The 26,695-nt window shown below is 41.6% G+C and overlaps 1 protein-coding gene across 1 annotated transcript in view; it reads right to left on the bottom strand.

Moving 5' to 3' along the window:
- ALPK1 (alpha kinase 1) overlaps nucleotides 1-26,695 on the bottom strand; it is a 74,469-nt gene that overhangs the window by 3,783 nt on the left and 43,991 nt on the right. Inside the window, exons 4-12 of the mRNA XM_029913508.1 lie at nucleotides 16,606-16,804; nucleotides 13,660-13,719; nucleotides 11,536-11,622; nucleotides 10,708-10,784; nucleotides 8,697-8,792; nucleotides 6,793-6,897; nucleotides 4,260-6,438; nucleotides 2,443-2,596; nucleotides 699-861 (exon numbers count right to left, since the gene is read on the bottom strand). Coding sequence (XP_029769368.1) covers nucleotides 699-861; nucleotides 2,443-2,596; nucleotides 4,260-6,438; nucleotides 6,793-6,897; nucleotides 8,697-8,792; nucleotides 10,708-10,784; nucleotides 11,536-11,622; nucleotides 13,660-13,719; nucleotides 16,606-16,804 — 3,120 coding nt within the window. The remainder of the gene's footprint in view (nucleotides 1-698; nucleotides 862-2,442; nucleotides 2,597-4,259; nucleotides 6,439-6,792; nucleotides 6,898-8,696; nucleotides 8,793-10,707; nucleotides 10,785-11,535; nucleotides 11,623-13,659; nucleotides 13,720-16,605; nucleotides 16,805-26,695) is intronic.

The following is a 26,695-nucleotide window of genomic DNA, read 5'->3' as shown; positions in this document are numbered from 1 at the left end:
CTGAGGGAACTGGGGTTATTTAGTCTACAGAAGAGAAGAGTGAGGGGAGATTTGATAGCAGCCTTCAACTACCTGAAAGGGGGTTCCAAAGAGGATGGAGTTAGGCTGTTCTCAGTGGTGGCAGATGACAGAACAAGAAACAATGGTCTCAAATTGCAGTGAGGGAGATCTAGGTTGGATATTAGGAAACACTATTTCACTAGGAGGCTGGTGAAGCACTGGAATGGGTTACCTAGGGAGGTGGTGGAATCTCCATCCTTAGAGGTTTTTAAGGCCTGGCTTGACAAAGCCCTGGCTGGGATGATTTAGTTGGTGTTGGTCCTGCTTTGAGCAGGGGGTTGGACTAGATGACCTCCTGAGGTCTCTTCCAACCCTAATATTCTATGATTCTAAGGCTCAGACTGGTGTTCTAAAAACAGTGCTTTGAAGTTACGGCTTTAGCTCAGACTCTGAAACCTATGGAGAGGCTGTCTATTCTTAGCCATGAGGCTCACTCCTGCTCGCTCCAAAATGCTGTGTTTACATATCCACTGTGTATGGGACACAAGTGGCTTATAATAATCATTATTGTTCTGCAGAGAACTTGAAACTTTCCTCATTTTATACCCATTATTCTACAGGAGAAACATTCTCTGATCATTTCCTGCTGGCTTCTGTAAATTCCCTGCTTCAGTTGATTTCAGTTTAGGACTTCTTACCAGGAGTATTGTAGAGGGGATGTAAAAGATTTGTGTTGGAATCTTTTGCTCATACAGCCTTTTGTTGAATTCTGTCACGTAGTACTGGGCAGTCATTTGTCGCTCTACATCAATGAAATGGTTAAGAAGCCCCTTTTCTTCTTTATACTCTTTCCCAACATACCTACATGGTAAAAACAAACACACAGAATAGCCAATTCCTCAGGCAATAGCAATAAGGGAAATCCTCATTGGATTGCAAATCATCACCACAAATCCACTTTGTTGTTCAAGGGCAAAGCTATTTATTGGTAACTTATTTAAAATGACAACAAGTGGAATCTGGTCTTGTATCTCTTGATGGAATAACAGAAGTTAGCTCTGAAAGATCTTAGTCTTAGGGTGAGAATTTCAAAAGCGTGTAAATGAATTAGGCATCTAACTCCAGCTAACTTCCACTGGAGCACAGGCACCTTTGAAAATCCCACCATACACCCTAATAACCCATACATCACATTTATTCATGGTCAAAAATCCACATTTCCCTCTCCCAAGCAGCAAGCACTGCCTCTAGGTGCTGTGGCCTAGGTGAAGTGAGCAGGTGGACTTATTCCAGTTTTTAGGCAGAGGTGTCCATTTCACAAAGCCACTACACAGAATAAAATGTTATCCATCTCTCAGACATGCCATGCTCTGCCCCACCCACCTCTCTCCTTATCCTCTTGAGAACAAGACAGCTAGGCCCAGATTTTTAAAGCCATTTTGGTGTTGCTGCGCTCAGCATTGCAATGCCTAACTGATTTAGGAGCCTAAATCTTACTTTCAAAAGTGATTTAGACACTTGGGAGCCAAAATCTGACTGTAAATGGGATTTAGGCTCCCACGTGTCTAAATCATTTTTGAAAAAAATCAGACTTAGGCATTGCAACACTGAGCACAGCAAGGAGTTTAAGACCTCCACTTCAGGCAGAGGTCAATACTTGGTAGTTAATCTTGTGCCCATGAGCAACCTCTACTCACATTTGTATTAAAACACAACAATATTGCACACTCTACTGTGTGCCTTGTTTACATACTAGCTTGCACTGAAATCACTAAATTGGTTTTAATTTGACTATTTTCCTATTTTATGCAAATCTGTGTGTGGATACTCTCGTTTCAGATTAAGATTGTTGTATCTGGATTATATTTAAATCAGAAATAGGAAACTCTTAATCCACGAGAGAATTTGAAACAACAAAAGGTGTGAAATAAAATCCATTCACTGACTTCTGTGCAGGTTTGTGTGTAGACAAGCCCAAGGGCATAATAGGAAAATGGACAGTAAATGTAACACAGTGTCAGATAACACAGAAAACAATAATGAAACAATTGGTTCTTTTTAAATACCTGTCCCTATGGAAAGACCGTAACTTCAGAATCAAACTGGGTAACAAGAATATCCAGAGCTATAATAGTGAGGATCAAATAGCCAGGAGCTTTGGAAGGGCTATAAAACCCTTTTGCTTCAGGATATTTGCCAGCTCTTAACTAATGGAGATTAGGAAGAAACTTTCCCTGGGAGCAGGTTATCCCATCACGCCCCTATAACAGTGGGGTTCCTTGCACCTTTTTCTGAAGCACCTGGTACTGACCACTGTTAGAGTCAGGACACTGGACTAACTGGACCTTGGGTCTAATCCAGTATGGCAATTGCTATGTTCCTACGTGTGCAGAATTAGCCCTGATTAAAATTTCACTTCAGCAATTTGTGCTTGATCAATACCTTCCCAAAGTTTCTTCTTGATGCAGAAAGTGTATCCAAAATGCATTCCTTTGTTTGCCTTCCTTCGCCACGCTCAGGTAGTCTCCAATATACACAGCTGTTTCCTGGCCTGTCCACAGCCCAGATTTCTTAGAGTATTTCAGAAGAAGAGCAGCTACCAAAAGAAAACCCCCACAAATGAAACCGACAGCTTCTTTAGCAAGGTTGTTCCATACCAGTAACCAAGGATGAAACCTAAGAGCTATCAATTTTTTCTGTTGGGATTGATGTCCATGCCCAGACAAAGTTTCAAAGCTCTGCTATCTTGTCACACTCACCTATTACAGTGCAGTATTGAAGCAGCATCTTTTGAAGAAGCTCAGCCGTAAGTGGAAATGTATAAGGTAGTTAGGTAAAATGCATTGCTTTGGCAGGAAACACTGTAGGGCTACTTTGGGGTAGCAGGGCTTTCCTGCACCTGTCTTGTACACCAATAAAAATTTAAATGATAAGGGCATCCTGCAGAAAAACTAAGAGCGAGTAGAGAACACAAAATATCTACAGGAAGAATCAAATGCATTTCACTCCTGCTCTGTAATGCCCCTGCTATGAGCCAGTCATAAGCCTCTAGCACATATATAAACTTGAATACCACCAAATTGTGTGGCACTGACATTTATACTGATAAGACTATCTAGACTTATACTAGTTAATGTTAACACAAATTTGGAAGGGATATAAAACCTTCAGGGTTAAAACCAATCTACTGCTAGGCTTAGGAGGAGACCTTCGTGTGGAGGCAGATCATCCCACATTTGCCCACTGCAGGGTTCTTATATCTTCCCCTGAAGCATCTGGTGCCGGCACTGTCAGAGAGTGGATACTGTACTAGATAGACCAGGGAACTTAGAGCTGGGCAGGAAATGATTCTACAAGAATTTTCAAGATTTCAAATAATTTTCCCGTCACAAATTGAAATCTCAACAACTTTCACAAACTGAACTTCTGAATTTTTTTTTCAGATCAGGTCAATCAAAATGTTTCATCAAAACCTGCCCTCTTCAGATTAGAGCCACACTTTAAACCAGTGCTTCGCGTCAGTTGTGCTTGTTTATTAACTTTGTGAGCTAGCAGACAGAGCTCCTAGACTCACAGATTGAGAACAGAGTTTTATTGAAATGAACAAAATATAAAACTCACAAGGACCTTAAGACAAATTAAAAATAATTGAGAGATTCTGGCAGCAGGTACAGTCTGACTTGGTTTGGTTAACAGATGAAAGGAAAAAACTGGATGTGATATTAAGCAAAATAGCAAACTAAGCCAAAATGTTGTTCTGCCCTGGCTTGGCTCTTTTTTTATTTAAATCTAAATATTGTGAAAAATGAAGAGGGCCTAAAAATATCCAGACCCTTGAGCTCTGTATGATCCTAGTAAGTAGTACAGACCTGATTCTGCAGCCTTTACTCATACATAGTTTCATAGATGTTTAAGACCAGAAAGGACCAGTCCCTACTCTACTCTCTTCTAAATTATTGGCATAAGGCAAAATGAGAATCAAACATGTGACTCTCAGTTTACAAGGGCGATGCTCTAACCTCTGAATTATACGGCCAATGCACAAACACATATGAATAAGAATTGCAAGATCAGACCCTAGATTTCTATCTGCTGCTTCTATCTATCTTTGAGGGTTTTATACCTTGTTCATCATCATAGTAAGAGTGCTGGCCTGCATGCAGTACAAAATCCTTCAAAGGTTAGCTCTGACCTCCTTATAGCTATGTTTGGGACCACAATGGCACAGAACATATACACACAGGGGAGAGGTTACTTACAGTATGCTTTGTGGAGTTGTCTAGCCTTAAATATTCCAGTAGTTTCCAGTCTCTGCACTAGCCAGTTATGCTCAACACCTGACAAGAGCTTCTCATAGTCAGCATCCTCTAGAAAGCGAGCTTTTAGGATTTGTTCTTTGGTTCTCCCAGGCACAAAGACAAAAGAGCTCCCACTGGAGTTCAGAAAAGATGGACTCTCTACTTCAGAGAAACTGCTGGAAAACTGAGCTGATTTGTACCATGATTTCAGAGAGGAGCTTGAGCTGTGGCTGCTGTTCAGAATGTTCCTGTACTTTTCCGCTTCATCTTCCTCTGTGGTAGCACAGTCATTGAAGCCGTCAGCTTCTGGCTTCTCCCTCCCTGATGGTGAAACTCTGATCCCAACCCCGTGGCTAAGTTGAGGCCTTGGAGCATTCATGGCAGGAGAGTTGTTTACTGAGCTCCTGCTATTGCTGAAAGCAAACTCCCATTCATCTTCTGTATCTGCCTGGGTGTCGACTTCAGGCATTTCAAAAGACCCATTTCCAGCCATTTCAGCAGAAGATTTATTAATCCAGTTACATACAAAGGAATCACTTGCTATTTCTGGCTTGTTGCTTATAGATGTCGTAGTAGCTACCTTACCTATAGGCTCAATTGGCAGATCCTCTGTATTGTCTACAGTATCTCCTTCCGGGTCAATCCACACATAATTATTTATAGATAATGGCTCTGTGATTCTTTTATACCTTTCAGCATCTATTACATTTCCTTCCACTATGCTGCGCTGAGTAGGGCTGCGAATAACGCTGAAGTCTCTATTGCTGTCCTTGGTTCTGGACTCAATCATTTCAAAGGATTCTAATTCTGCCAAGGAAGAGGAAATCGTCTCCCTCTCAGGTCTGTTGGGACCAGAACAATGGGCACCCTTTAAGTCCATGAAAGAAATAGCATTATTCCTGAAGTCTGTACTATTGGCATCCCCTACGTTCTGTTTTGAGGCATCCCTTTCAGGTTCTGTCCCCTGCAAGAGCCCTTCTCTGGAAGCTGAGGACGCACCTGCTAATCTATTAGCAAAGAGCATATTTTTCTTTAATGAATGCTGAGAAGGACCTGAACAGCCACTCTGTGGCTCCTGAAGAGAAAGATGATGAGTTTGGAAGGACAATGAGTGCAGGCTACCAGCTTGAACATTTTCCTCACTAGATTCGGTTGAGGCAGTGCAACACTGCTCATCCACTGAGCCCTTCTCCCTTGGTTGCCAATCTCTGGGCAGTTTATTGCTAGCATTACAATCTAGCTCCTCCCAGCTAGCAGAGGAACTTGATTTTGACAACTTGCTCCAAGACTTCAAAGAACTAGTGGTTTGACTCCTGCTTTGCAAACGGCTGAAAATGCCATCTTCATCATTGGTAACTTTGTCTAATGGCTTGCTCTCCATTTCTTCTTCAAGGGAGACGTTCATTACATTAGAACTAATCCATCTCCTTCGGCCACTGAGTCTCTCACGGCTTCTTCTTGCGTTTTGTGAATCAGAGATTTTGGCAATGTATTTGCCACAGTGTAATTTTTCTTCGGTGGTACACATGGTGTCTACATTTTTAGTTTCAGTTTTTAAGGCAGTGATGCAAGCTCCCATTTTGGCTTCTCTGTGCCTGGTTTCCTGGCTCCTGCAAGTACTTTCAAACACTTCACTTATTGACCTATGATGCTGGGAATGCATTTCAAGGATTTTCTCAAAATTCACTTCACCACGCAAGATAGGCTTTTCCACTCCACCTTTGTAGCTATCAGGAACATAAGACCTGGCATCTGAATTAGGGAAGCTCTGTACTTCTAAATGCTCCTTGACAGACATGATCAAAGACATGATCTCTTTGGCAAGTGTTTCTTTGTCTTGATCCTCAGTAAAAGGTGAAGTGCTGTAAGTGTACAGTTTCTCCATGGCTTCGCTACATAGCTGTCTCACCTCACAGAGTCTCTTGCTTTCCCCGTAGAGTTGCCGATGAACAGTTGTAAGGCAGAAAGCTGCTTTAATAAAACTATGAAGCTCCTGCCTGCTAGTGACAGGGTCATTTTCTTTCTTGGTGAGAAGACCAATTTCAAAGGATTCCTTAGCTTCAGACAAATAGAACTTTCTCTTCTCTGGAGGACATTCTCTGGAGTAACTATAGGACAATAAGCATGTGCCACGGATATTCTGAAAAGGAAAAAGGATGAGAAGTCAATGAATTAGAAATCTGGAATTCTGTTCCAAATAAAAAGAAAAAAGTGCTATTTCTTCATGCATTTCAAGGCACAGATACCAGCTCTTACAGATCGTTCCTGCATTTCTAGGACATGAGGTAAGGATTGTCTCACATCTCTGATTATGATGCTTTATTCTAAATTTGCTTAGAGTTGCAGGGGGGTGAGGTATTAACTTGCAAAGCATCATCACTCTGGGGGATCCGTCTTTCTGCCTGTCTTTCTCCCTCTGTGGTTTTAGATAGGAGTTCTGGGAGGAATGCACCATCCTACCCAAGTCCCAGATATGAACTGAAATCATACTCACCACCGCGGTGAGCACAAAAAGCGGGGTGTACTGGCTGAAGGCAGCTGCCAGCTTGCAGGCTTCAGCAGCTGACAGTAAGCGATGGTCAAACTCTTGGAGAAGGCTCTGTTAAAACAGCAGGATAAAAATTCCTTTACACACTATGTCATCTTTGTAATGTCACATTTTTGGTGGTGGAAAAAGGCAAGTAACAGTTATAGGGTATGTCAACACTGCAATGTAAGTCCAAGGTTAGTAGATCTTGAGTTAGCAGAGCCTGGATTTGTTAACATAGGGCTTTATAACCCTAGGTTAGGAATTGTTGAACCCTGGCTCCCAACCTGGGGCTGGAGCATCCACCCTGCATTATGCGGGCCTGAGCCCAACCACCCATATCCCAGATTTCCTAGCACCCTCCCAAAATGTGGCCGCTCTAGCCCTTTATTCGTGTTGCAGTGTGGGAAAACTTGACTGTCCAGAGGACAAAGAAAGTCAGCTCATGGGATACTTTTGGTGGACTCCCAGAGCATGGATCTAATAGGGCTGTGGCTACATTGCAAAACAATAGAACTTGAATCCTGGGTCGCAGCTTGACTCAGGCTCAGACCCTCCACCCTCCTGGGGTCCTGGGTCTGAGCCCTAGGTTAGAGTGATTTTTGTGTGGACGGAAGCGGGGTTAGGCTTGAGCCTGAGTTTGAATCTTGGGCTTCCATTGCAGTGTAGACATACCCACAAAGACTTGACTGTATAATGAGGGTCATAGTAGTGTGGTGGGAAATAGTTGGAAATAAAAGGGGAGTGTCTGAGCTCAGTTACACTGGTGTAACCCAGCCTAGTTCCATTGAAAGCAGTGGGACTGATCTGACTGCAGAGCCCAGCTGCATCTGCCGAGAACATGAGTCATAATTTTACTTTATGTAATGAAATGCTACAGCTTGATTGTTAAAATAAAGCGGTAAATTGAGGATTCCGATAACTACATTAAATTGGCCATGGATTTTATAGTAGTCATTTTATGTCAAACAGAAATTAAGTTACATATCTAACCAGAAAACGGGAAGATACTAAATATAGACAATGCACATGAATTAAATTGCCCTGGGAACCTTAACTTCTACATATCCTGATTTCTTCTAACTGTGCAGCCTTACTGTTTACATTAACGTAGTTCACCAGGAATTTTGTCTGAGCAAGGGCTGATTTAGGACCACAGGACTTGGCACACGGTGGAAGAAAATGAAAGTCCCAGTTTGTTTCGATGCAATGCTATGTTCAGATTGCACTTCTAGTACAGAGGGAAACGGACTTCTCCTCTCAAGTTGTTATGTGAAATAAATGACTTCATTATAGGACAAATCCTGAGATGCACTGAACACCATCCACTCCCTATGGGTCGAATCCTGAGATCTTTAATAAGTTAAAACACAATAATTACTCAGGCAAATTGCCATTGATTTCAGTGAAGATCAGGACTCAGTCAGGATAGAACATGGACCTTAGAATTTGATTAGTTGAATCCACTGGGTTTTGCAGATGCTCAGCACCTCTCAGGTTTTGCATCCATAAGAGGCTTCTACTCTAATGAGTCTTGGGCTACTGCCAGAGCAAGATACTAGATCATCTACACCAACGGTCTGATCTGTACCAATTCCTGTGTCCCGGAGACTCTCCCCATTCACCTTTCCCATCACGTTGGACGTTTAACATGTGTCTAATTTTGGTCTTAACAATGTTCACAGTGTTAATTTAATTTGTCCTGGAGGGAAATGACATCCACTTTGTGTCTAGGTGAGATAACAAACACTTTGGCTGGCGTTGTGGAGCTTCCCCAAGCACTCAATGCAAGGACAAGAGCAGGAAGTTTGCCTGCGCTTGGTGCAACTAAATAAGGATCAGGTAGAGACTTCTAATACATGAATATTTACCAGGTCAACTTGAGAGTTGTTTTTAAAACTATTATAATCTTTCTCACTCATGGAAACAAAGATGTCAGCCAAAATACCCAGTGATGTAGCAATTCCCTGAAAAATAAAAACAAATAAGTGTTTTTTCCATTTTATTTTCTATTTTTGCTGGTGCTGTACAAGACACAAAGATAAAGACAGTCCCTTGCCATCTACAAGACACACAGAGAAGAGAGGACACATGGGGAAATCTAGAGCAGGAAACAAGTTAGCTGGATTTTGTTTCTTGGATTATTATAAATGTGCAGGCATTGAGGAAAGAATGAGGGCTGGTGTAAGTCTGTATGGCTCCACTAAACCGAATTAAACTGCATCCATTTACACCAACTGCGGATCTAGCTTTGTATTTTAGGAGGGATCTGAATGAGGACTGGAATTTTGTTACATTCTTCCTTCCTATTTCCTCCGGCCTGTCAGCTTTTAAGGTGTGACAAATACAGCACAGCATCATGTGACATAACATAAGAATATCGTCAGACTAAATGCTACATTAAATCCTGACTAAACAGATTTTGGAAAACAGGTTCTTAATCTGTTTAGGCTCAGTTTTAACACTCTACTAACTTTTTCTGCACACCAATAATTTAGAACTGATCGGTATCTCTCAAACTATTTGCGAGGCACGAGGAAAAATTGTCTAGACAAGCGCCATATCAAATGCAATCAACGTACAGTTCTGCTGATAGAGCACCAAGCCACTGATGAGGTAATGTTGCCCTGATCTATTTTATGAAGCACTTAAAAAAAACCCAACAGGTTTTGACAAAAAGGCAGGTGCTCCAGTTAATGACTATTTAACTCTGGGCACTGGAATTTGCAATTTTAAATAGGGGTCAGTGAATCACAAGAATTTGTAATGTCATGAAGATAGGTGCATTTGCCTTTTGTGTCCTTCCAAAACAGGACAATTGTTCACTATTCCCAAACAGTATGCCAGACAACAGATTACCTTAAAATGCAGTTAGTACAGCTAAATCATTCTATTACATGATGCCTCTTTGCCTTCTTAAATATCTGTACAATTCCCTGCACACCTCCGCTTTCATATAAATATTTATGAGACAGGTTCAAGCTGCAAAACTTCGGTCCAGAGTTTTAACCAACTAAGTTTAGGAAGCTTGGGATCTGGAGTTTTGGTTTTGTCCATTATAAGGATAGGACTGGTTTACACAATTCAGATCCAGATTCCAAATATTCTAAAGCATGGAGGTGTTATAAAGATCTGGGCTATTTGCAAAGTTAAAAACAAAATATATGAAGGATGGTTGTAGGACCTATGATGGTTAGGGCACTAACATAAGACTGAGTAAACCAAGCTTCAATTCCCTGCTCTGCCACAGATTTCCTGTGTGACTCTGTACAAGTCACTTACCCCCTCTGTGCCTCAGTTTCCCATCTGTAAAATGGGAATAATAGCATTTCTCTACCTCATGGGGGTGTTATGAGGATGAATATATTAAAAACTGTAAGCCACTCAGATACTCTGATGATGGGGACTATATAACTACCCAGATAGATAGATATTCAGATCCTGGTTCAGAATTTGAACACTCCTGAAGCTCAGGAATGTTTGGTTCCAATGAAATGGTTAAGGCCCCTCCCTAAAAGTATAATGATGGCTGCATCTTGGTATTACTCTGTCACTCAGTCAGAGAACTACATTGCATCATCTCATTTGATCATTTACTTCTGGTGATGGTAATGAATGAAAATGATCACTTTATTTCTTTGCAGAAAACAAAACAAAGCTCAAGACATGCTGGTTTAAAAATAAGTGCGAGCACATGCATGTAAAAATAAATCAAGTGTAGTGTAACATTCAGCTAGAACATTTGCCCCACGTATTAACCTTGACTGAAATTGATTACATCCAGGAAGAATAAAACCAGGACATATGACTGAGCGAAACACAATAGATTCTGGACTCAACATGGAATTCAGGGTGAGTATTCAGGGTGAAAAAAACACTAACCTTTTTATCTGGCTGAGGCAGTTTGAAATAGCCTACAATTGAAGCCCAAACCAGCTCCGCTGCCTCATACCACATTCCTGAAATAAAGCAGAGAAATGATCAATAAGCAGACTGCTTCTTTAAGTTACAACATTGCTCTATATTGCTTTAAAGCAGATGAGTTTATTTCACCTATCCTGAGCTGGGAGATTTCAAGATTGTATAAAACCATTCTATGACACTTTTCCAACGTAGTTACATCATTATGTTTATTAATTTCCTATTGCTTTGGTTTGCAGATTAGCAGTCATGAAAATGGAAATTCACTCAGAAGGCACAGCATAGCATTAGGCTGGCTATGCTATCACCCTACCAAGAGCAGAGCTTCCATACAGCAGCTCTTTGCACCACCAATCTGGGGACTTCTTGCCTCTGCCCAGGTAATTTTCAGGACAGCTCTATGGGGGTAAGCTACTGGCTGGTTTCATTCAGGAAAGAATGTTGAAAAATGGGGAATAGTTTTAATACTAAAAATAACAAAGAAACTGCATTTGCGAGTGCTTATCTTCTGGTTGTCTCAGCAACAGACTGACAATTTGTAAATTACATTTGTTTGATAAATGGGCTCTTGCTAGCTGTAAGTGTTTTCTGTCTCAGCCAGTTGTGAGTAGAGCTAATTTTCTGTGGCTTTCTCTGTCAGAGAAACCAGGGGAAAAATTTAGATAAGCCAAGTCTTTACTTAACACAGGAATTTCTTTTTAGTAAGTTGTGAACATGGGAAACGACTTTAACGCTTAAATGGTGAAATCACTGCATGGAAAAGTGTCTGGCTGCAGAGTGTGATCTTACCAAGCTTTTGCAGAATCTGTCCTCTGATCTGTATACAGACTGACTGAACAAGAATCCTATCACTTTCCTTGTCATACAGCCACACGCCTGAAACGAGAGTTTAAAAACTCACTGGAGTGTGACACAGCTATTGGTGGTTCCTGAGCCCTTAAAATCTGATCCAAATCTCAATGAAATCAACTGGAGTCTTTCCAATGATTTCAATGGGCTTCGAATTAGGGCTTTAGATACCTTGTAGGCACTGAGATACACAGGTGATAGAACAGTAAAAGAACTCAGAGAGATAAACACCAGTATAAAGCTTTCATACCAATTGTTTTTAGATATACCCTAGAACAACAGCAATAAAATAATATTAATATTATTAATAATAAAATTTAGCACTTTTATGGAATACCCTTCTAAAGATTTCAGAGGTTTGCAAGGGTGGCTAAATATTAATAAATAATATTTAAATATCACAAATATTAACTGAAGTGATTACTTAATTTAATTAATATATTTGTGGTAATGTATAAATGGCAGCATAACACATTCTTTTAGCCTGTGCCAAAAAATGCTTTCTCATCACACAAATAATAATTAGGCATCTAAATTCTTATTTTTGTCTGATAGTTATATGGCATCTTTCATACATATTGAACGTTCACACTCAAAACTTTATTAACTTATAAGTACGTTTGCTAAGCATAATTAAAAACAAGACATACACTTACACACATCACTAAAGAATGAATATTACAAACTATGGTTAGATAAAACAATTAGTCTCACTGAACAGCATGCAAATAACCTTATCTCAGAGGTTTGCATTGTTTTAAAACTGGCAATGTTGTTCATATTCAGCACTGTCAACCCACACTAACTTGATCCCAAGTCTTGTGATATTTGGTCTGTCTCTTCAATCCCAGCTCCTGGACTTGTGTGGATGTTTGAGAGACTTATCTTTCATTTTAAAAAAGGAAGTTTCTAGCCCTCATTGTTGTGGAGAAAAGCTTGAAAACATGACCCAAGTGAATCATAAAGGCTCAGAAACCAAAAGGCAAAGAAAAAGCACCTAAAATGTATAATTAAAAACTATCTCATGATTTTTGGGGCCTGACTCATGATTATTGAACACATGGGGTTGGCAATACCGCATATCCTTCCACCTGTAAAGCAAGCTCTGATGCCAACTGTACAGACCTCCGAGGGAGAGAGTAACGCTAACAAATAAGTATTTATAAAAATTCTAACAGCGTTTTAAAATAGCACAAGAATATTACGACTTTTAAGTCCAATATTTCAGACCTTTCCAAGACTAGAAACAAGTGCTGTGAAAGCTGGAACTCTCTTTTCCCCATCGGTACAAATCCTGCATTTTTAGCTCTGATGGTCACTATATAGTGAAACAATTATTATTGGCACAGGATACAATATTCCTCATTTTGTGCATAAAGCCCAAGTGATTTTGGGAGGAAAGAGAAACATTTCTCTGACAATCTGATTTAAAAATAAAATAAAATCAGTCAATTGTTCGAAACTGGTCAGAGGTTTAGAATGTTAGAAAACTCCCATGGGAGAGAAATTAGCAGGCAGGGTGTCAGTGATGCAGTCAAAGGTGCAGGGTACTTCTCGACCTAAGTAAAGGTTCGCAGAATATGGGCCCTGAATGAATTAGGGAAGTGTGAAAAGAGAAAGCTTCATTGCCCACATATATCTCTCTCTCATGGTAAAAAGCAGAGAGAAGGGAAATATGTAATTTGTCTACCATATTTTTGGGCATTAAAAATAATAATTAAAAAGGAAATAAATACAAACAACAAAGGGGCTTTTGTGGGAGTTTTTGGTGCACAAGGAATGCATGATCAAGCTGCAAGAGAACATCACAATTTAAGACCCGATCCTGCAGGCACATATTAGTTATCAGTATTATTTCTTATCAGGCTACTACTGTTAGCAGCACCACTGAATTCTGACTAATATTGGTAGGAAGCATTATGCCTGGTGTAAGTCATTGCAAAATCAGGAGTTTATCAAGGTTTGTGCAGTGAATGATAATATTTAAAGTTTGTGTGAGAGTGGCAAGTGATACAATTAGCTAAGAAGTGTATAAAGTTGCCAAAAATGATCACTTAGACATACCTGTTGCTCCATTGTCATTTATAAGGCTGCTTAGGATATACTCGGCTTTTAAAAGTTTTCCTGAAAAAAGAACCCCAAAAGATAGATGAATATAAAAATGCATTATGTAATATAGACGGGATTGAATTATTCATGAATAAAAGTCTGTCTGTTCTAGTTAGTCTCCATCTTTCTAATGCATTCACTGTTCACGTTTAAATGTTTTTAATTCTACATTACTGAAATTAGGACTCCTGTTAAACACTCACAGCTAGACTTAAACTAGTGGTCAGGAAATAAAGGACACCTGTATGTATACTGAACGCCACCTGCAATTTTGCATGCACAGAAACACAGAAGAAACAGTAAAGTAGGATACTTTATAGCTAGGATACTTGCACTATTTTGTACTTAGAAAATCCTGTATGCCAAGTTAATATGTATTACTTTACAGCAGCGGTTCTGAAACTTCATTGCACCAAGACCTTCTTCTGATAACAAAAATTACTACACAACTCCAGGAGGTGGGACCAAAGCCTGAGGCCACTTGAGCCCCACCGCCCTAGTCCGGGGAGTGCTGAAGCCCAAGGGCTTCAGCCCTGGGCGGGGGACCCAGTAACCTCAGTCCTGCCGCCCAGGGCTGAAGCCGAAGCCTGAGCCCCACCACTCAGGGCTGAAATCCTCGGGCTTCGGCCCTGGGCCCCAGCAAGTCTAATGCCAGCTCTGGCAACCCCATTAAAACGGGGTCGTGACCCACTTTGGGGTCCTGACCCACAGTCTGAGAACCCCTGCTCTACAGCTCCATCCTACCAACACTAGAGTGCAGAACTACTGCTGCGAATAGTCCCATTGTATTCATGTGATATGCTCAGTACAATGTGTTTGTAGAATTGGGCTAATAAATAAATAAAATATTTGTTAACAGAAACAACCCCTAGCAGAGTTATGGGCCTTGCCTCATTCCTTCCAGTACCCTAGATATTACAATATTACTTACAATCATGCAGATCTTGCCCCTACACAGCCACCCAGCTGTGGGGAGGGAAAAATGCACCTTACACAGAGCTGCTTCTGAGATGCTCCCTACAGGGGGCCGGCACCTAAAGGAGGGCCAGGAGTAGGCTGGTGCCATGGCTGTGCCCTCCTCATGGGCCACTCGGCTGGGCTGGCTGGGCATAATGAGGGTAGTATGCTGAACTTGTTAAAAGGCCTCAGCTTGCCTGTGGTGCTCCACCCTTCCCATAATGTAGGGCTGTGCTGAACAGGCTGAGCTCTCCACTGTGCCATCCACGCTGCCTCTGCCCCCAGCCTGAAGTGGTGTCCTCCGAGGACAGGAAACAGTGGCAGATAGTGGAGGAAAGGAGGAGACTGTCCTCCAGCAGCTATGGTTCCCTGATCCCCTCTACCCCTCTTCAAGGAATAGGGAGCTGCTCCCGGGGATTGACCACAAGCACAGAGAGGTGGTTTCGGACCGAGGAGGGGTGAGGAGGTTAGGCTGCTACATCATTCAAAGAAGAGAGTGGGGAACAGGGGGGGAACAGGCCCTGAGCTGCTGGTCTCTTTGCAGGCTGAGCGGCTCCACGCCCTTCTACACTCTCTCTTGCAAAAAATGTAGTTGTCCCACCTGCTCCTTGGGCTCCCCGCTCTGTTTGTTAGGGAGGAGCAGGGGCAGCAGCTATGGTGTGTTGCAGAGAGGTAGGGCGATAGGACAGATTTAATTTTAGAGGAGGTGAGGAAAGCTAAACTGGGGAAACGCATGGCCTGGCCTGAACTGTACTGAGAGCAGCCTGGCCAGGGACCATCCCTTCTCCCTAAATCCCTCTCCCCATGATGCCCCCAACAAACCCAGGCAGGCACCTTCTTCCCAAACCCACCCAGTCCTCTGAGCAACCTGGGACAACTACCCCTCCTCAGTAACAGATTTAAGAACTGGGTAGGTGGGTATTGAATTCATGCAGCAAGGAAACATCCTAAACACAGGGTTTACAGGGAAAAAAACCAGTAAAAGCTGCCAATGACAGCACAGCGTTCAACAAAACCCAGGTGTTCCACATCTCAGCACCCGTTTCAATGGCCTGGGTCACACACTGGCAGGTTTGAATGCTGAGAGAGATGCCGTGAGGCCTTGTTTTGCCACCCTTATCACGTTGAGGCAGCTTTGGCTCCACAAGCAGTCCAACCGAAGTCAACAGAACTGCTCATGTGGTTAGAGTGATATGTTTGCAGCACCAGCCCTAAGTATGAATATTCTGGTGCTTAGACACCACAGCAAGGGGAGCATTAGAAACACATAGAGAGAAATAAGAAATATGAAAGGTAAATTATAGTTTCTCTTGTCATTATTTTACAAAAAAAATATATATAATGAAATTTAAATTGAGTTGTTAAAACCAGGCTAGATTCAGTCAGCTTCTCCTTTTACCTTTGGTCCTGAAATAACGGGAAGATACTTTAAAAGCCATCCAGGTACCATCCACGCTCCAAGAGTGATGGAAAAAAAAGTACCAATTTACATTAGTGGGTCTGTCAGCTGCATTGTTTGTATAGTCAAGTGGCCCTACTGAAAAAGCGGCTGGGACAGTGCAGAGAAAATGCCAGTATTCTAATCTATTTTTTAAAGGCTCTTGGTCAGAAGTATAGCAATTCAGATACCCCTGTTTGAAACCAGCAGGCCAGATTTGTTAAGGAACAAAAGCTCCAATTAGTATTTTCCACACCCTTTCACAATTTTCTCTACTGCTTTTGGCTCTGAAACCCTTTATGCCAGGCCCTTTGTGCTGGCAAGAGGAGGTGGGAGGGAGGCAGGGGGGTGGGATCTAGGTTTGAAAAGATGGCACTGGGATCATAGGAATGTCATCCCCAGAATAGGACAAAGTATCCTCTTGAAAGTCAAGTAGCTCCTAATTAGAACTGAGCTGAGAAAATGGAGAGAGAGAGCAAGAGAGCTCTTAACAAGAGTTTTGTTACCTGAATTTACAGAGATGCGAGCTAGGCGAATAACCACCTGAGGGGCTATTGGTGTGGCTGGCTGCAACTTGTGCAGGCCTTTGGCAATCTGAAGAAGTTTGCTGGAGGCATCCACCCAATATAGGAATCGGTCAATCAGGAACACAATAGCAGCTGCTGTTGCACAGTCCTTGACCATGATGGAGGCTTTCAAATAAACCTGAAAAGAACACCAAAAACAGGAGACAGCCAGGCAGAAACAGGAGAGGTAAAAGAAGTTCAGTTAAGTGTTTACAGAAAATACTCAAGCTTAATAACTCTTTGCGGAATAGTGCTGCTTACACAACACTATGCACTAGACCAGATTTTCAGTCAAATAGTCTTCCTTATTTGCTATCAGACAGTCACACAATTTTACAGAGATTGAAGAAATAGACATTAGGAAAAACAAATATCTGCTGGTTGATAAAATACTGTATGCATTTCTCAATCTGCTTGCAGTTATTTTGTTCCTGGGCTTTTGGTAAGGGTGATAGTGATTAAATAAAGTTTATGAGTATTATAAATATTATTTCTGTCTATTCTGTGATTTTTTTTTTTTTTATCATGCAAGCTTCTGGTTGGGTAGTTTGTTTTATGGGTTTGTAATGTGGATTTTGTCCCTATTTTGTCTTTTTAATTGTTACACTGCTCCTAGAATGGCAGTTAAGTGCTTTGTAAATAAATTTAAATGAACAACAAACCAATTAATAGTCATAATGGTAATGTCTAGCTCTTACACTGCTTGACCTGGAGAAGTACCCAGCACCCTCCCAATTTCCATCTGATGTCACTGAGACCTGCAAGAGCTCCGCATCTAGTTTGTGCGGCAGTTGTTATCCATAAATCTTCAAGGAATTTACATAGGTGGGTAAGTACCATTAGTCCTATTTTGCAATTGGGAAACTGAGGCACAGAGAGGTGAAGATGAAAACAAAGTGCCTTGAGTGCCTCGGGCCACTTATTTACATATGTGTAAATATTTAAATATTATCCAAATGAGTGGCCTGATTTTTAGTGTTGCTGAGCTGCTGGAGTTCCCATTAGCTTAAATGGGAGCTGTAAGTGTTACCTCCAGAGTTTTTTTTCCTTTTTTCCCCTAAAAGTCCCATAGGAAATTATGGCCTCTCAGGAGGCAATCAGCTCTCTGCCGGATCAGCCTTAAATATAAATAACTGGCATTAATGCAACATTAAGATTGCAAGATCAAACACTCCTTTATACATCACAAAGAAGCAAACAGGGCAGAAGTCCAATGTTTTTTCCTTTGCAGGTCACCTTTAATGATTTTTAAAGCAGTATTAACTCCCTTGGAGTCCCCTCTGCGGCTGATCCTTCTCACTGGCATGAGGAATCAGCCAGAGTTCCTGAAGGAGCATGCTGTTAGGGGGAAGGGAGGCCAGCAGGGTAGCAGTGTGGATGCACAGAGCCTCTGTGGGTGTCTAGAGAGCCACGCAGATCTTGGGACATCTGCCAGTCTAGGGCCCAAACACTTTGCCCTTTCCAGGGGAGTTGGAGGATCAGTCCCCGCCCCCACCTCCTTTCCCTCCAATGGGGCAATGAGGAAAAGAGCTCCACAAGCTCAAATTAGGAATTTCATACCTCCTTTGAGGGTTTGTCTTGTGATGGGGAGAGTAGCATCCAATGATCATTTCACTGAAACGTGTACATTACATGCTTGTTATCTGAGAAGCAGGGCAGAGTGAAGGACCAGTAAACCATGGTAGAAGCCTCTTTTCCTATCTCAAAAAATCACTCCGGGAGCACAGATTGTAGGAGGAATGTAAAGGAGTGGGAAGTTATTGTCCCTTCCTTCTTGTCTGAACTGTCTTTTAACTGGATCCTATTCTATAGAATTCCCATGGGTCACACTGTCTCTTGGTCTTAAGCAAGAGAAAAGTGAAAAGAGTTGTCTTCACAGAGGGGAGAAGAGGGAGCGCAGGTTGCTTCAGGAAGCGAGAAGAGACTCTTGCAATATGGTATAGTCAGGGAACCCATCCCTCCTGTGCTTCTACAGGCACAGAATATGCTTTCCAGCCAGATCTTTGGCCTACAACCTCCCTGTAACCCTCAATTACCCTGCCTTGTAAAAAGGAGGCTAGTAATGCTACTTACCCAACTTTGTCAGGTACTTTGAGATGCTTGGATGTAAAGGGCTCTCTATACAGTGAAAAGTGCAGAGCCAGGAGTGTTTGAAAAATCTAGTATGTCAAGCTCTCTCCCAAAAAGGGCCTGACTCTCCTCTCCCTCACACCAGTGTAAATCAGGAGTAACTCCACTGAAATCAATGGTGTTAAAACTGGTGAGTGAGAGCAGAATCAGTCCCCAAAGCCCTATCAGATACTGCGCGACTGAAGAGAGAACTTTATCTGAATCACCAGCAAAATTTCAAATAAAAAGGTTAGGCAGCTAGCTCAATGTTTGTACTCGGCTTATAACATTTCCCTCGCTCATTAGCTCTCCTTGTAGGCACATAGGCCCAAATCCTCAAAGGTATTTAGGCACCCAACTCAATGGCTATGTCTACACTTATAACAATGTGTAAAGGAGAAGACCATACATGTAGCTAGTATCCACCACAGTGAAAGGTTGGCTGCGTCGACACTTGTCACTCTGGTGCATAGCTGTACCCCACAATGAGAGGCTCCAGAAGCAGGGAAAACTCCAGCAGCTCCCCAGCAAGAACAGGCTGTGGCAGGGAGTAAGCCAGGGGGGAAAGGCTCTGGTAGAGAAAAGCTCCAGCAGTGAAAGGCCCCCTGCTAGAGCCTTTCCTCACTGCTGGAGCCTTTCACCATGGCCCTGGAAGTGGGACACTCCACTGCTAAAAATAGCACTGTAGACATGAGAGGCACTGCTTGGGTGTGCAGAGAGTTGTGTAGGGAATATACCCTAGGGTTCTTGCATGTAGGACATGCTACTCTACTCGCCTAAGCTCTCTCTCCCCATCTACACTGCTATTTATATCTGCGCTAGCTGGCTGGGCAGTGTCTGTCTGCTACACGCCACCTTAAGTGTACATGTACCTAATGAGAGTTAGGCGCCTAACTACCTTTGAGAATCTGTGCCACTGAGCCTGATTTTCCTTTCATATGGGTTTTTATACCAGGTTAGCTCCATGACATCAACAGAGAGACTCTCGATTTATACTGATGCAACTGAGATCAGGATCAGGCTCAGAGGGGATCTTACTATTCTGTCCAGTTTTTAAATGCACAGCTTGCTCTGTAACTCTCAGGTGATGAAGAAAGCAAGGCAGGGATGGTTTGGATAGGATATGATGATAGGATAATGGTACCAATCAATAGCAGCATATTTGCTATCTCCCAGCTTTTCCACACTTCAAGGTGGTGTTCTGGTATTTTTTTTTTGTTTGTTTAACTTTTTCCTGATCCAGAGAGTGGTGTTTGCTGAAAGGATGGCACTTGAAAGGGATTCCCCACTCCCTGCCTGCACATGCTCTACTTCTGCCTGTCCACAATGGAGGAATCCCTCTCTTTAAGCACCTGTAAACTGACCCTGCAAACTACCCATTCTAAATGCTCATGAACACACCATATATTTAAGCACAGAGCATTGCCTAATCTATTTTTTCTCCCCTTCTTCCCTTAATAGATTGGAGCACAAAAGCCTGAGAGAGGGTGACCTACCAAACAAAAGGGCCTTTGAGTTCCTAGGAAAAGTAGACTTGGAGGAGGATGGAAGGAATCCAAGTGGCCCTATTATTTCCACTTGCACTAATTAGACATTTTTCTGTCAGCTATTGAGCACTGCTGAGAGGCCAAACTCACTGAATTCATTTCTAAAGTGTTTACAGAAGTTTGCATCTGTTTGTGTCTCTTCAGGAGGAAAATAAGCACTTCAATAGCATTGTGAAAAATCTAAACGAAGCATCCTATTCTGGAGGGCCTGGCAGCCTTGCAGCTGCATAATTTAACTCTCTGCTCGAAGCTGAAGGCTCTTGTGTCTCTCTCCAAAACCAAATGGACTCAAAATGTAGAAAAGTCAAGCCCGGGGGAGAATCTCCACAATTTTTTTTTTAAAAAAAGGAATGGTTGCATGCTGTGTGGCACATAGCAACGTAGTTTGGTGTCAGTCCTTGTAATTAAGTTCCTGTGTTTCTACCAGTACACTGAGAAATTAATACTCACTTCTTTCATTTGTTGCCAAATAGCATGGCTTTAAAATTCCTTAGCATCCAAAGATAGTGCTGGATAACTGCCATGCTGGGTACGTACACAAAAACATGTACAAAGAAACTCTCGAAACTACTTTTAAACAAACTGAGACAGAGGACCCAATTCTGCTCTCCATAGCACCATTATAAACCCAGAGTAACTCCACTGACTTCAAAGGTGTAACTGCCTAGCTGAGAGCAATCAGAAATTCAGATCTGCTGCTCATACATGGACACTTAAGCCCCTTTGTCCTTTATTGGGAGCTCTCTCATTTACTATATTTCCTATTGTTATCATTTTAGAGAGTGTCTGTATGTGTCTAGATGTAGGGGGAGAAAGGGAGAGAGAAATAAATACACACTTTGTTTCAACATCTGTTTCCATGAAGTGAAATGCATATGTCTAATTGAGTTTATGATACAAAGAGGAACCTCATGGCTGGAAAGCGGAGTCAGGTGGTGACGGAATTAAGTTTGCATGAGATTTCTATACATGGTTGATTGGGAAAAATGCAAAAGAGCCTTTACTGAAAGTGAAGAGCTTTTGCTTAACAGCAGCGAGTGGAAGTGTGTGCTGTTTTCATGGTTTCTTGCATTAGTGCTACAGCTCCGCCCCACATAGAGCTTCAAGTTTGGGTCCCAGCTTTGGGTTCAAAGCCATGACACCTTCTTTGCACTGACAATGGCAGCTGTTCCCAAGACAGGACACAAATTCAGAACCAGAGCCATCTGGCACTAGACCTGGCAGGAACTGTGTAAAATGGATATTACTGGTGTAGTAATGAATGAGGAGGAGGAGGTGAAGAAGATTGGAGAACCCTTAATGTGATGACTGATTTAACAGGAATTAAAAGCACAAATAAATGAAATACTGGTTCACGCCTGTCTGTCTATTTATAAAGCAATGAACACATAGGTAAGCATTCCATGAAATGAGTGTCTGTCTGCAGACTCAGGAAAGTTCACATTGGGAAAGATGCCTTTGCAACTAAAAGGGGTAGAAACTTAGGCAGCTAATAAACGGCTTAATTTTCAAAGATACTGAGAACCATTAACTCATCCTGCATTCATCTAGGTGCCTAACTAGGGAACTCTGAGCCTAACTGTAGGCACTCATGTATGAACACTTCAGCTTTCATTTATTTTGTTAGTGAACATTTAAATTCTTCAGGGAGATCCCAAATGCATGCATCAGAAAGGAATTTTCATGGTGCATGTTTCCAGTGGCTTCAGTTATATCTCCTAGATCTTTTCCTAAATTGACACACAATTTACATCCCATCTATGTATATAAATCCTAAGAAATTGCCTATTACTTGTTTATATTTCTTCCATCCATCTATATCAGCTGTGGGCCAATCAATCAACGAAGGGCCAAAGCATTGAAGGATATGGCATTGAAGGACTTGATTAATGCACTGTTAGCAAAGCCCATCTTCTCTAGTGGAGACTGGATCTGCTGGGAATTGTTAACCCCGTGGCATTGCACTGGGTTTCTCTGTCAATCTTTGTTAACAATCTAACTGTAGAATAATATAGTTTGCATTTCTGTATAGTTCCTTTATCTGCCAATCTTATAGCCCTCTACAAACACTAATGAATTAAACCTCACATTATCTCTGTGAGGTTGCTATGTTCTCTAACACCCATTTTACATATGGGTAAACTGAAGCAAAGAATGGTTAAATGACTTGCCCTAGTCATATAGCAAATCAGTGGCAGAGTCTGGAATAGAACACATGATTCCCGACATCTAGTTCCCTGATCAAACTGGTAGACACCACTACCTCACTTCTTATGTAACTTCTGGGTCTGCTGATACAAGCCCTAACCAACTCCCTTCTGAGGTCATTGAGAGTTTTTCCATTGATTGATTGGGCCTGTTACTAGTAGCCCCAGATACAAAGGAATTTAAAAGCCCTGGAACAGCTTTATTTTTTGAGTAAATGTCTTCCTTCACCATATGAGAACAAAGTTCTGAACAGTTACAGCTTTCAAGAATCAAAAACTCACTCTCTCTTTTCAGCTTAATTCTCTGGCAATTACATTTACTATATATTTTTCATTTCCTGCTCTACGCTTTAACAGCACGTAGACTTCATACACATGACAACACATGGATAAATATTCACTTGTGAATCTCTGAGGCTATGTTGCCATTGAGGAATTCTGAGGATGTCAGAATCAGGAAAACAAAAGCTTGAGTCCATTTGGGCATTCACCATATGGGCATTCACCCGGGAAGATAGTTACTAAGTACAGGGAGCACTTGGCAAATGTAAACTGCTATGCAAGTGCTAAGTTTCTGCCTGCTAGGAGAGGAAAGTTAGTCCCGTGGTTAGGGCACTAGCCTGGGACTAAAGAGAGCCAAGTTTGATTCCCTACTCTACCACAGACTGTTGGTGTGACCTTGGACAGGTCACTTAGGTCTAGATCCTCAAAGATATTTGATCACCTGACTCCAATTTAAATCAATGGGAAATAGGCACCTCAATATCTTTGAGGATCTGGGCCATGGTCTCTCTGTCCCACAATTCCCCATCTGTAAAATGGGGACAATACTACTTCCATATCTCACAGGGTGTTGTGAGGCTAAATCCAGTAAAGGGGGGTATTTAAATATATAAGATGGATGCCCACTGAAGTCACTGGCAAAGCAATCATTTATTTCAATGGTGCTTTATGATCAGAATTTATAATTCCCTCGTCTACCTGGTCTAACAATTCTCGAAATATGAGCCATTAAAATCCAGTCCGAGTTGAAGGTGGAGGCAAAATGCATTCTGGTAGTCAGAATAATGTGATTTTAAGATGTAATGTTTTGTGACTCACCAGGGCTTGAAGATACTGCCATACTATTGTTTGAAAACTGGCAATTAACAGGGTTAATTTATATCCCTCAACGTAAACAAGATATCATACCTTTAAAATGTTTCCTACAGTGTGGTTGTAACTATGTTGGCTCCAGGATATTAGAGAGAGAAGGTGGGTGAAGTAATACCTTTTATTAGACCAACTTCAGTTGGTGAAAGAGACTAGTTTTTGAGCTCCACAGAGCTTTTCTTCAGTCTGTGTAGCTGAAAAGCTTGTCTCTTTCACCAACAGAAGTTGGTCCAAAAAAAGATACTACCTCACCCACCTTGTCTCTCTTTAAATACTTTAAAATGGTCATTGGTCACTCAGACTAATAGACAGATATACTGTGGCAATTTATCAGACAGGGCTAGATGTTTTCAGCATTATCACAAGTACCCTTGGCTAATTTACCACAGGATCCAACAGGTAAACTGTTCTTTGATCCAACAGATCAGATGGGAAGTTTTGGTTTTGTATGCATTTCAGTTTCCTGAGCACTGCGAATTCTGGATTAGAATGAGAGAGCTGGCATTCTCTGATGCTTATAAAAGCTGTTCTGTGATATTTCTCAATTAAAAAAAGAAAGACCTGGGATGCTAGGGATGTAGGCATCAGTAGAAATGAAAGGGAGCCTATAATGGCATGAATTCCTTCCTCAGCACCAGACAGAAACAAAACTACAGTTCTCAGTTACCTGACTCTCCCTTACACTTGAATCACCTAAGGGAGATCTTATAACGTAAGTCAGGTAGCAAAAGGTCAGCCTGGACAGCTAAAGGCCCAGGGCCAAGAGTTAGGGCTTTAGATTATAATGCTCTTTGTTACCTTACCAACAGGTACAAAAAGGAGAAAGCTAAATACTCAGCTCCCCCTCTTTCCTGCTGTTTCAAAGGTTCCCATCTCTAAAGTGTCAAGCACACCTGTGACATCTTAATCAGGACTGTTTCTCTAATGTTAGCCTCTAAACATTTCATTAGGTCAAGTCATTAGGAAAGCTTATTCAGTCCTCATTACGGCACAATTCCCATTGACTTGAATATTCCCATTAACTTCATGGAATTTTGCCCACGTAAGGACTGAATAAACTTTCCTGAAGTTAAGGTTCAACTAGTTCCCATTACAATAGCTTATTTTAGACTCCCTCCCCACAGTCTCCCAATAACTTTGCCTTGGAAAATTGTTTTGGTCTGAAAATTGCCGCATTTACTGTGAGGACACAGAAATAAATTAACATATCTTCTTCAAACCTGGCAGAAAATGTATTTTTAGTTAACAGTCATTAAATATTGTTTCACATTGTTCACTCTGCTTGTGAGTTTTACCACTTGCCCTCACCTGTCTATTTAACCTGCAAGCTCTTTGGGGCAGGGACTGTCTACTTGTGTGTACAGGGCCTAGCACCATGTGTGGACCCAATCTTGGCTGGTCCCTTGATACTACTCTAATAATAAGAAAGAATGATCATTACTTGAAATTGACTTCTGTTTAATGCTGGTCTCCCTCTAGTCAAAACTGGCTTGCTCTTACCCCTTCCAGCTTTCCATGTAGTTAAATCTCCTTGAAACCTCATATGCTGGCTACATTTGAAAAAGAAAACAGATTTTCAGTAAGCAAAGTTATTAATGATTCTTGTGGATGGTTTAGAGAAACTCTTCTTTGCCCTGATGCCTACAAAAAACTTGTCAATGGCTAGGCTGCTGATGAGACCACTGCCCATTATGCTGACCAGTATTGTCTCATTATTTCCTGTCTATCTGTACCCATTTGCCCTCATGCTCCTCGGGGGCAGAGACTATCTTTTTGTTCTGTCTTTGTACAGCACCCAGAACAATAGGATCCTGGTCCATGATCATTACAAATATTTAATATAATAAATACAACAATTAATATAACACGGTGCAATCCTGCTCCCATTAATCTCCTGGGAGATTTTTGTCACTTACTTCAGTAAGCGCAGGGTATGGCCCTAATCCAGTAAATCACTAAATCACATGAGTAGTCTCACAAGATGACTGCTCATGAGCATAAAGTTGTCCCACAATGAAACTACTCACATATATGTGTGTGTGTGTGTGTGTGTGCATGTTGCCCTCTATAGGCTGGAAGCAGAACATAGGGACATTTTGATAGCTTACAGCTAACAGAGATCATTCAGAGGGTTAATATAAGCAGCAGAAGCCTCAGGTTTTGGAACTGAAGGGCCAGGAGTCCTGTCTTAGTCCTGCAGGTGTGTGTGGTTTTCTTATGGAGAGGGCATAATCCTTCCAGATTTAAGGTTGCTACCATGGTCTGACAAAGGAAAACAAAAGCAGTCTTATGAGTAAAACAAAAATCCTGATGCTTCCAAATGTTTGGGGTTTGGAAGCATTAGGATCTCATTGACAACTGGAACATTTTTTTGGCTTTAGATACAAATAGAGAGCGCCATCCTGAAGTCTCTACTCAGCTCAAATACCCCCTTCATGGGAATTTTGGCTGAAGAAGCCTGCAGAATGAGGTCCACTGTAGCTAGCTGGGGGATATGCTCACTTTTAGCTGACCACTCCTTTAAAAACCTGTTTGTCTGTTTAAAAAATGTGAGAAACGCTTTGTTGAGCCAGTTAAATTGGGATGGTCATTTGGATATGCCTGTGAATTTTCATCAGAAGACATTTCTAAGAGATGCAGGGGAGATTCCCATTGAATTTGGCCTAAATAGGACTTTAAAAAAAAACAAAAAAACATGGGGGAGGGAAATAATCTTTTAGTCATATTGGAAAAGCAAAAATTCCGAAACAAATATGAAGTGGAGCAGTTTAAAAGGATGATGTAAGCCGTCTCACCTTGACAGGTCAGACAAACTCTTTGTGCCTCCTACAGATGCAGCAGCCAGGAACTGATACACCAGTTTTAAAAATGTGAGAATAAGCCAAATGCTGAGGACCAAATTCCAATACACTTACTCCCTTTGGGTAGAACCAAGAAATCAACAAACTATTCACCACGTAAGTCATTACACAACATGAGTAAGGGTATCAAAATCTGGCGCTTCATAATAGCAAC

The sequence above is a fragment of the Terrapene carolina genome, unplaced genomic scaffold (assembly GCF_002925995.2).
Source record: "Terrapene carolina triunguis isolate 2854851 unplaced genomic scaffold, T_m_triunguis-2.0 Scaffold706, whole genome shotgun sequence".
NCBI classification, from domain to species: Eukaryota; Metazoa; Chordata; order Testudines; family Emydidae; genus Terrapene; species Terrapene triunguis.
The sequence above is the reverse complement of the archived record's forward strand: the minus strand, read 5'-3'. Positions and strand labels throughout refer to the sequence as shown.